An 11,576-nucleotide genomic window follows, 5' to 3' on the forward strand; every position below is an offset into this window, starting at 1 on the left:
GCTGATAATAGTTACAAGTTTTGCTGGCAGAGTTAGTAGGGGTGTCCCAAATAAAACAAGCTAGTCTATGGTGACATTTTGCATTAAAATTACATGAAAACTAGGAAATCTTTCTTGTATAGACATGGTCTTAGTGGAGTTTAAGAATGAAGTTACCGTGTTCTATTTAAGCCTTGAAGAGAAATTCCATGTTTGTATGCCTCTGTTTTACCGGCTAAACAAGGTTGTCTAATAAAAGGTAAAGATTCTTAACGAGTAGCTTAGTAGAATAAGACTAACTTGCATGCCTTTCCTTAATAGCAAGGTGGTGTGAACAGGGTTAAATTTCTCCTTTATATTAGCTGTCTTTCTTCCATAATACTAGAATCTTCACATCAGAACTATGATAAGAATGAAACACTAAATATGCTTGACTGGAATAAGGAAGGGACTAGGGAAGTTAGACTGTGTACTACAAGGCCAGTAAATAATGGCCTTATTGCTTTGAATAGAGATGGAATTATCCTAGCACTTACCAGGCTAAGCAGTGCTGAACTTCCAGTTCTAATTACTCGATAGTGTTACTGTTTGAGAATTCTCTTTTATTTTTTTTCTGTTTCAGATCCACATGAACCCAAGTCAGTCAACACTGACTGTAGAAGGGGATGATATTGACAGAGTTGATAAGGCCATGCAACACATTTCCTATCTGAATTCCCGCCAGTTCCCAACACCTGGGATTCGGAGGCTTAAAATCACCAGTGTTGTCAAGTATGTCCTAGTGCTGAAATAATGTCTCTGAACAGTGAAGCTGAAGCCTGGAACAATGTTCCTGTATCTCAGTTGTGATAAACAAAGGAGTCTTGCTGTATGTAACTGTCACACACTTGAATGTGTGCGAATGTTTTCTACACCAGCACTCTTATTTTCTTGCTGAGAGTATAGTGAGGAGTGTGTAGGATAGGCAGGAACGTGTTGCAAGGGTATTGCTGGGAATACGTCTCCAGTATCACAGCCGTCATTAAAGGTGTTATCTGTGGCTGTTAGTCATAGCGTAGAAAATGGGGCCAAATGTTAATAGTAAGTAAAAATTAATTGTAAGATTGTTCCCTTGGTGGGGAATTCTTACTTTCCAGTGCAGTTGATGAATTTATCTAAGACTCTTGGGTCTGAGATAGAGCTTTTTAAAAATTTATAAAGCAATTACTCTGTGTAATTGTGCCTCCCTCTCAAATAGTCTCCTTGACTGTGCAAAACTGCTTCTGTTTCTTGTAGATGTTTCAATGAAGAGGCCTGCGTCTCCATTCCTTCTGTGGAGGGATATGTAATGGTCCTGCAACCAGAGGAACCGAAAATCAGCCTTAGTGGCATCAACCATTTTGCCCGCTCTGCTTCAGAGTTTGAGAGTTCTGAGGGTGTTTCCCTCTTTCCTGAGCTTCGCATAATAAGCACCATTACACGGGAGGTGGAGCCAGAGGGAGATGGAGATGAAGATCCCACAGGTAAGAACATCATTTTCTGCTTAGGACTGTTGCCTACCTCACCCTAATCGCGTTGGAGGATCTTCCTCTTGCAAAGAGGCATGGATTTCTCTTTTAATACAGAATCTAGGAGGGGAAAAGGAGGTGTATCTCTCTTCTGAGAAGGTGTAGATATTTTGCTCTGGGCTGACAAAAAATTACCTTGAAATGGTAGTAAGACCAGGCTGTTATCTTTGTGTAAATATCCCTTGTTTGTGTTTTGTTTTCACTTTTTTAATCATTATTTTATGAATACTTGCTCTCTCTTTACTTCAAGCCCAGATCTTAATATTTGTTCTGGAAGAAGGGTTGAGTTTGCATGTGACGTTTTATAGCTCCTGGGCTCTTGTCTGCTTAACCTTTGTTTCTGCTTACCTCTCTGGCTTTTTCTCTGCTTTTTAGTACAAGAGTCTTTGGTATCTGAAGAGATCATGCATAACCTGGATACATGTGAGGTGACAGTGCTAGGAGAGGAACTAAATCAGGAACAAGAAAGCCTGGAGGTTGACATGACACGATTGCAGCAGAAAGGCATTGAGATGAGTAGTTCCAACCTGGGCATGATAATCACAGGTAGGGGTTACTACTACTGGTGTTTTTGTAGGAAGGGTCTGAAGACAGTGATAACGGGAACAGTGTGCTAGAGAGATACTGCAGATACTTCATTTTTGACAAGAATTTAAAGCTCAAAGGTGTTATAACTATTTTGTTGAAAGCTGTGATTCTAGAACATACCTCGTTCTAGAACCTCCTTGCTGTTCTTCTCTCATGTCCCAGAGTGCAGGTTACCTCTGGGCTGTGGAAATGAAGTACACTTTGCCCAGAAAAGGCTTGTTCCTTGCACAGATAGTCCAGTGCCTGGGAGCATGCACCATTGCTTCCCATTTTATAGTCAGATTATGTTAATGTATTTGAAAGAAAGGCTCCCAGAATCCCTTTAAAGGCTAACTGGGTCTGGGATTATGTCACAAAATCAATCCACAGAATTTCAGTGGAGCTGCATATGTGTGTGTCTATGGTGTTACTTTTTTCAACTAACTGAAAATTCATCAGCCAAAAAAACTTACTTGAAGAAAGGGAGTAATACGTGTCGAGTATATGAATGTTGTACTTGTCTTCTGCAAAGCAGTTACTTTACTTGTTTATTTCTCTCCACAGGGGTTGATACTATGGCTAGTTATGAAGAAGTTTTGCATTTGATACGCTACAGAAACTGGCACACTGTTTCTCTCTTTGACAGAAAGTTCAAATTGGTCTGTTCTGAGCTTAATGGACGCTATGTCAGCAATGAGTTTAAAGTGGAGGTATGTAAGCTAATCCGATCACTCTGAGAAGTTCTAGAGCGTGTATGGTTAGGAAGATGGAAGTTGTTGCCTCAACTGATAGATAATTCATCAATTACTGATTTAGATTTTTGTCCTGTAAAGAAATGTTAGCAAATGTGTGCATTTCAGGCTGGATTTTATATATAAATGTGTTCTTAATTCTACATTTCAGGTTTAAATAAGGCTTCCTCAACAGAGGTGAAACTGTTGTGTTGTAGAAGAAATAATATGGCTAATGGAAATGTGAAGGCAAAAAGGTTGAATTGGAAAGACAGCGTATTAATTTAGCAAAAAACTAGCAAATAGAGTAAGAGTAGACTTGAGTGGCCTTCATGTACAACTTCTAGCATTCTGCAAACGATCTTGCGGGGCCTTTCGCTCTTTTGCTTGCGTGATGCTTGAATTGCTGATACCAAGAGCTTATGTAAGAGCACAGACAGGCTAAAGCTGCATTTCCTCTGCAGTAGAATACAGGTTACTTATGACTTAGTATGTTTACTTTCTGGCAGCAGAAGATAACGTAAAGGGCACTAAAATTTCAGGTGCTGGAATGTGAAGTTACTTTTATTGAGAGGAACTGTCACATATATCTGCATCTTCCAGCTATGAGCTTGAATTTCTGCATTTTCAAGCTGGCCAAAGGGATGACAGTGAAGTTAATTGTATTTACCACTAGTTGGATGTTATGGTGGGCTGGGCAGCCTCAAGTGTTGCAGAATAGAAGTTTTTGTGTTAAGTAATGTGGTTTTGTTTCCTGAGGAAATTTTGTGAGCTTGAGCTGGGATCTTACCAAACTGGAAGTGCTTTCCTTGTTCAGTAGTAAACATGCTCTCTTCCTGTTGTGCAGCTGGTCAGGTATGCTGTATCACAGTGTTCCGCCATAGGAGGGGTATATTTAGCTCTGCTTGTTTGGCAAGGAAACAATAAATACGCTGTGCAAATTATGAGCTTGCCATTGTACCTAAAAGCTGGCTATTCTAAGCGTGGGTTAAAGACTAGTTTTCTCTTAACCCTTTGACTGTAACGTGGTTTTTTTTTTCCTTTGGTGTTAGCTGAAGTTATACAACAGAATAAGAAATTTGGGATTAAAATAGCTGGCTACCAAATTTGAAAATAAACTGGCTTTATCTGTTTTATTCTGAAATACTGGTGTTTGTACACAAACTTGCCAGACGCATAAACAGATCTGAGAGCTGTGAAAATGAAGGGGTTGACAAGGAACTGTAATATATGAGGAGCTACTGATGGGGATGATTGTCCCCTGAGACAAGCCATTGCTGTGTTGAAGGGGAATTGGATTCCTGCTCTGGGAAATAGATTATTTTTTTTTAAATTATTATTTTTCAAATTTTATTTTATTTTTTCTTTGTCTGTCTGTCTATCTATCTCTTCAGAAGTTAACTGTTGCATTTCTGGAGTTCTGGAATTTAACATTTTCTTTTTGTTCCTAGGTGAATGTTATCCACACAGCTAACCCAGTTGAACATGCTAATCACATAGCTGCACAACCACAATTTGTTCATCCAGTGCATCATACATTTGTTGATCTCTCTGGCCACAATTTGGCTAACCCTCATCCATTTTCAGGTAAGAATTCTCAGTCACTGAAGTTCAGCTGGGGTTTTTTTTGGTGTTAAACTGTCACAGAGGCTTCCTGCTGCAGAGAGGTTTGTTCCCCAGAGTTGAAACCAGTGTGGTGGACTAATAATCTAAGCAGCTACTTGGTGCTGTTCTGCTGTCGCCCAAGCAGGGAGGAGTGGATTACTAGAGATCTAGGCAGTATCTTTCCCTGCCAGGAGAGCTTTGTGTTGGTGTGTGTACATTGGAAAATGGGAGGTGTACTAGGCTGGAGGGGACTGTAAGACGTAGATAAAGAACTGTGAGGAACTGAGACAGCATTTCTTCTGAATGGCATGAGGAAAGAACTGCACCGTTATTCCCTTGATGAGTTGTGGTATCTGTCCTTTCTGTTTTAATTATATTTAGCCTGGATGTAGGATGTGAGAGGAAATAAAATAGGCATTTTAGAAAGGAGTCTCTGTGTGTGGTGGAATCTGCTTTCCATGTGTTGTCAGTCCTTCCGATTGATGTAATCATACTTAAGGAACTAAGTTTTAGTTCTTATTTTCCAGCTGACTTTAAGTCTCCTTAGACAAACTGCCTCTGTGTAGCTACATATAATATTTGTATACTGCCATTTCCTTCTTGCAGGTGATGGGAACAGAGGACTAGTTATTAGCATTGTATAAGAGTTACTTATCAGTATACCTAAGAAACTCCTTTTATTTTCTTGTTGCAGTTGTCCCAAGTACAGCCACTGTTGTGATTGTAGTTTGTGTCAGTTTCCTGGTTTTTATGATTATTCTGGGAGTGTTCCGAATCCGAGCTGCACATCAGAGAACGATGCGTGACCAGGATACTGGAAAGGAAAATGAGATGGACTGGGATGACTCTGCTTTGACCATCACTGTGAACCCCATGGAGGTAAAGTTGGTGTGTCAGCACTTAACCAAAAAAATGCCCTTTTCCAGCTGTAATGGGTGTGATTGTACACAGACAGAGCAGTAGAGCAAGAACAACCACAGAACACAGAGCAGGGACATTAACTGTGAATTTTTAATGAATGTGCCAAAGTGACAACTCTCGAGCAGTTACGTTTGGGATCTTGTGTGGTTTATAGCTTCATGATATGTAATTGGGTTTTACAGGTCAGTGTCCAACACTAGTGTTTATCATGCTGCGCACTACCTTAACCATGGTCTGTTTTTTTCCAAAGTTGCAAGAATTTATCGCTGAAACATCTGTCTATGATGTTTCCTTCTGCTGTGGTTGATAACTGAATTTTTAGAATATTGGGAACAAGAAAGATGTGCAACCTTAATGCTATTTGTGTGACCCTACCTCAAGATCCTTTTCCAGTCGAATCCAGTACTGGATCAGACTTGAGAATTGGTTTGTTTAGAGTGACAGGATTGATAGTGATGTTACAAAGCTATTTTAAAGACTGCTACTTCCTTTTTCTTTCCTGGTTGCCTAATTACTGCTGAACACCTGAAACCAGTAAGGAATCTGTAAAAGCTTTCTCAGTATAGTGCCTTGTGCCTGGATTCAAAAGAATAAACAGAATTTCAGCCAGTGTGATACCAACTGCTAATTTATGTCTTAACAGACTTATGAGGATCAACACAGCAGTGAAGAGGAAGAGGAGGAAGAGGAAGAAGAAAGTGAAGATGGAGAAGAAGATGACATCACCAGTGCAGAGTCTGAAAGCAGCGAGGAGGAAGAGGGAGAGCAGGAGGAGGACCAACAGAATGTCAATAGACAGCAACAGCTGGAATGGGATGACTCTACCCTCAGTTATTGATTCTAGCTGTTCCCTTTGTTGTTATGTTTCTGCTCTAGAAGATGCCACTGTAATACACTCCATTGTTACCGAGGATTCATGGTGTATAAAAAAAAAAAAAAAGTCATTCTGGCCAGTAGATTGAGCCCACACACATCCCAGTGTTTGTGTTATGTCAGCTAGTTCCTGCTGCTGTTCCTAGAGTTGTAGTTAGCGCCTCTTTTCCTTCAGCCATCCCTCAGTGACTGGATTTTTTTTTACGCTATGTGAGGAACCACCTTGCACTTTTTTCTTCATGTCATCTCAGCTCAGTGACTCTACAGATCTGTAGCCATTGCACATGAATTTCTGAACTGTCTTTTTCTTGCTCAGTGAAACAAATTTGGCTTTGTTCCTTTTTCTAAAAGATGCAAAGATTGCTAGTTGACAAAGGATAAAGCTGCTCATTTCAGCCTGTTGATTTCTTTTTTTTCCCCCAGATTAGTGCATGTGTAAAGTGGCAGAATGAGGTTAATATGTAGAAGATTAACAGACTTTTTAATATTTTGTAAATATATTGGAATTATGTAATTATGTCATTTGTGGTAGTGAAAACAGGGATTGGGGTTTAAAACATGCTAAAGTAAAAAAATCATGCAGCATGAAATATTACAAGTCTCATACTACTGCAGCAGGAGCACGGGCACAGTTATCTAGTGTAGATGTTTCAGTAATACGGTGTCATTGGCTGTGACTGCCATGTTTGCTCATGCCCCGCTCTGTTTTTTCTTTAATTTTTCCTTTTCTTTAATTTCCTTTATTTTTGCAGAGGGAACAGACAAGCTTGTGAGAAATTGTAAAGGCTTTAGGAACCTCTGCAGAGGTTCGACTGCCCTGTGCAATACAGTTTTCGTTTTTTTTTTGTTTTTTTTTCCTTTTTTTTTTTTTTTCTTTCCTCCAATTAAGGCTTAGCATAAGGGGAAAAAACACTACTTGGATGGTGGGCAAATGAGTGTGCTGTTGCTGTGGTGTGTTGCCACAGCTCCTGTTAATTACAGCAAAGCTGCCTGTAGTGCAATGCCGCTCTGTTCATAGTGCCGACAGGGTGAATTATTCATTTAGTTGACCGGTGGTTATATTGGTAACTGGAGCTGGAAAGCCTGAGACCCGTGTACCTGCGCACCTTGGCTACCAGTCTACATAGAGAGGTATTTTGGGGTGGGTTTTTTGGCTGTTCAGTTTTTCTAATTTGGTAGCGGGAGGGTTTGGGGCATAGCTGATTTCATTTCTATTAAACACACTCCTGCTCATTCCCTGTAGCCCCTTGTACAGTAACTTGGACTGTTGGTGTATTAAGCCTTTGTTTACACTTAGTAATTGTGTTTTCCTGCTGGTGAAAAGCTATAGCATAAATTAGCCAACCAGAAAACCTTGGGAATCATGTTAATATTATTCCAAGTCCAGATTATTTTGGTTGTTTCTGATCAAAGTTCTAACTTGGAATTGCAAAGGACTTTTCTAAAGAAATAGCTGAAAGGTACGAAAAGTAAGTTATGACCCCATGGTGGAAAGTGCTAGGTTTTTGGTCAGGCAGGTCTCATTTATTTAACTTTATTTGGTCTTATGCAGAGCCTTGAATAATGAATATCTGCTTACTTGATTTTTACATTTGGAGGTGGATTAAAAAGCATAACTTGTTTTGCTTGTAACAGGAGACTAGGACTCCATTCGCTCCTCAGCATGGTAAGCAAAGTTCTGGTTTTTGACTGTGTGTATAGTATGCCTTTGTTGTAGGTGCACAGCCCCCACGTCTCGTAGCAGGCTGGTTAGTGGCTGACCGTATGCAGCAGGGAAGCATTGCGCTGGGTAAGCGTGCTAGAGGAGCAACAAGCAAGCCAAAGGGTGGGGCACAGAGGGCTATAATTCAACGGGATAAAAGATAAGGATTGATCCAAGTGTTTCTGTAGTTTTGATTTTCAGCGCAGACCTATTCTCACCTAGTGATGTGTGTAATGGGATCTGATGGTGGGTTTTATCTGGGGTAACGCTTGACTGCGGAGTGCCTTTTACAATAGTAGATGGACCTGGAAGCAGGGAAGGGAACCCACACAACTAGCTTACCGTTTTGGGGGTTGTTTTTTTTATGTAAAATTTTAGATTTCTAAAATGGGGAAATGGTTTTGACTACTTATGTGGTAATATAACTGCTAGTTTTAAGTAAACTGGGAAACTTTTAACTTATGTCTGACAGTTGTCCTGTGTTAATGTGTAGAAGACTTACCCTTCCATATACTGTTGCTGTAGCTGCTGTATTTTAGACCAAAACTGATCATGGCTTAATGGTAATACTGAAAGGTTGTAAATGTCCTGATGCAGTTTGTAGCCACTATGGGTATAACTTTTCAGATGTGTATATTGGTAACAGGTCAGTTTGGAAAGTCTATAAGCTACAATAAATTTCTGGTTCTAAAGGTTGTTTGCATTTATTTCTTACCGAATGGCACAAAGTTGAATCAAGTTACATTAACTGTTTGTTCATTTGCATCTGCTGTTGGCAGTAGGTTTGTTTTGTTTTCGTTAATCTCTCAAGCATAGAAAGACTTCTGCAGCATCTGTGTGTATAATTTATCAATCATTTGTTTTATTTTTTGACTTACAAAACATGTACCTAAAGCAACTGAAAAATTAAACATGTAAACATTCTCTTCTTACAGAACCATGGTTTGGCTTAAAAAAATACTTCTTTTTTTCAAAGGCAACAGAATAAGCACAATCAGTTTGTACAGAGTTAAAAAAAATAATCACAGAAACATCTCTAAATAAATAGAAATAGGGTTATAACTTTAAGCATATTTATAAAATCAGAAGCTATTTATTTATAGTGAAACTTAATACTTTTGAGAGTGATTTGAGTTTCAATCTTCAGTACAGTTGAGCTTGCTGGAAACTGTCAGGTGAGCTGCTGCTTTCTAAATTTGGAGTCAGAGGCTCTTTGCTGACCTGATACAGCATTGGTTTCATTCAAGTGGCCTACGAGGATGGAGGTCCACTTTGACTCATTGATATTTTTACTTCTGGTAGGTAAGTCCATTTTCTAGATGAAGTAACATCTCTGTAAAACTCTGCTGGATTGAGAAACACCTTTGGAATTGCTCAGTTCTTGGAGTTTACACTGATACAACTTTGTTTTATTGCACTTCTAAAGTTGAAGGACAGATGACATGAGCCACTGCTGCTTTGTACTTCTGTAAAACTGTATCAGGGCACGAGTTTTCTGGAAACACCACCAGCGCAACGGCTGAAGGTGTGAACTGCTGCGAGCCGGCAAACCAACTACCTGAGAGGGACTAAGGAACTGCCAGGTAAGGCTGCCTGGTGGTGGCATGACAGGCAGGATCCTGGATATGGGTTTGTGGCGATCTACAAGAATTGCTTTTACAGTTTCAGAATTGTAGTTTGTTTCTTCCCTGCCACGAGAATGGACAAACCACCAATGAGGTTGTGGTTTTAGTGCATCTCAGCTTGTGTTTGGCCTGATGATAGTTCTGCATACTTTATGCTCTGTAAATTAGTTCTGTAAGGAAAGAAATAGCCATATTTATCTATTTTCTAAAATGGAGCAAAGTTGTGTGGCCACGGGGAACTCTGCAAGCAGAGTCTGGGCGTACCACCCCACAGGAGGGAACGCAAAGAGGTCATAAACCTCTGCTGCAGATGAGCGCCGTGCTGTTTTCTCACTGTCTGATTAGGCAAAGAGCTCTAAACTCGGCAGGATTTTCTTCTAATATCAGAACCACCATTACAGTTTGTGTTTGGCTTCTGTTTTCCTTTTTGCATTTCCGTTTTAGTATTTCAGGAAGATCCCTGCCAACCTTACTCTATTCCACGACTGGGGCAAATTTTCTGTATGTTCCATTAAGCTTGGGTGCAGAATGCTTCGGCTCTGCAAATCTGGCTCTTAAAAAAAAAACAACAAAACAACCTCAAAGAATTACAAAAAATGGCATCAAATTGTTAAAGGACAACGGTAGAACCTTGTAAAAGCATCACCCTAGAGGGTAGGTGACACAAAGGTTCAATGCATAAACAAGGTGCTTACTGGGCACTCGGTGTGTGCATTAATCCCGTCCTGCCCAATAACTGGGGAGAAGCATCACATGACCTGTTTTTCTGGGAGGAAAAAAATAAGCAACGCAGTTGTCAGACAGGGTAGAGCAGCATCGTGCTGTGACAGCACAGACACTGTCGCTTGTGGTGGGGCAGCTGACGTATCTGCTGCCCCACAGAAACGTGCGTTTGTCCAAGCCCTTGTGGCAAGGGATTTTCTTATTGGATGTAAGAGATAGAAGCATCTTCCTACTCCTAATTTAAAGTGTGACACCCAGCACCCTCCCTAGCCTGTGAAGCATGAGGCTATGTAATTTGGCACAGGAAAGGAAAATTGCCCTGCTAATACTTAACAGGTTGAAAAAAAAAAAAAAAAGTCTGATGGTTTACTGTAATAATTTGTTGACCAGTTCAGTTTCAAAATACTGTACTTACAATTGCATAATCATAATATACTATACTTACGAGAGCCACATCAGTGACAGTAATTTGTAATATATTGCAGCGAGCTCACCTTCCACAGAGGACAATACTCAAAGACGACAGGAAGTTTCTTTTGGCTCATCTCTAGAAGCAGCAGTACTTCTAAAAACTATTACTTGCTACAAACACACTTTCAGTATTATTTACTATTAAACAATATGCTGAAGAACTAGAGAGGAATGTGTTAGTAAATGATTTGGGTCATTTGGAAGGGCATATGCCATTCCACCTTGAAATGTTCTGGCCACTTCTCAGTCATGTACAGTATCTGAAAGGGGTAGAAAAAGGGGCTCTCCAAGTGTTATATAAAGTTAAAATGGGTTGTCTTCTATATAACTGCTTCTTCGAGTAACAGGTGCTCTATGAGAGGCAACCTGGTTTTATTAATATATACAAAACAGTATAGAATAGACTTCATAGCATAATCTCTTTTATGAAAAGAAACAATACATACTTTAAATCAGAATTTAAATTAGCTACAGCATAACTAAATCATAATCTGCTACTATCTATGTAAAGGTAATGAGGGAAGGGTTTATTAAAGGCATTTCATATGCCACTCACAGACCAAACCTGTTATTACCTACTACTACTCATTTCTGCTTCGGGTAGAAGTTACTTTTTTAAGGCAGTGTTAGCTTAGCTGTACAGCTGATGAAGATCAAATATATTTGAACTTGTCCTCTTAAAAAAAGTGGACTTAAACAGCCAGTATAGGGCACCATTCTTTTAATTTTAAAGTACTAGAAAGAGCTGAAAGTAGGAAAGAGTTGTACCTATGTGCTGGATGCAAAAATACTGCCAAATCAAATTTTTTCCATGACAGGGAAGACTCAATAA

General features: G+C 39.7%; 1 protein-coding gene across 1 annotated transcript in view; it reads left to right on the forward strand.

Annotated features, from left to right (window-relative positions):
* The window catches only part of CLSTN1 (calsyntenin 1), a 43,260-nt gene extending 32,319 nt beyond the window's left edge, over positions 1-10,941 (forward strand). The window contains exons 13-19 of the mRNA XM_082493611.1: positions 602-750; positions 1,255-1,481; positions 1,902-2,072; positions 2,658-2,803; positions 4,276-4,411; positions 5,124-5,308; positions 5,994-10,941. Coding sequence (XP_082349737.1) covers positions 602-750; positions 1,255-1,481; positions 1,902-2,072; positions 2,658-2,803; positions 4,276-4,411; positions 5,124-5,308; positions 5,994-6,188 — 1,209 coding nt within the window. The 3' untranslated portion in view covers positions 6,189-10,941. The remainder of the gene's footprint in view (positions 1-601; positions 751-1,254; positions 1,482-1,901; positions 2,073-2,657; positions 2,804-4,275; positions 4,412-5,123; positions 5,309-5,993) is intronic.
* The last annotated feature ends 635 nt before the right edge of the window (positions 10,942-11,576 follow it).

This window comes from Vanellus vanellus, assembly GCF_965231255.1.
Source record: "Vanellus vanellus genome assembly, chromosome: 20".
NCBI lineage: Eukaryota > Metazoa > Chordata > Aves > Charadriiformes > Charadriidae > Vanellus > Vanellus vanellus.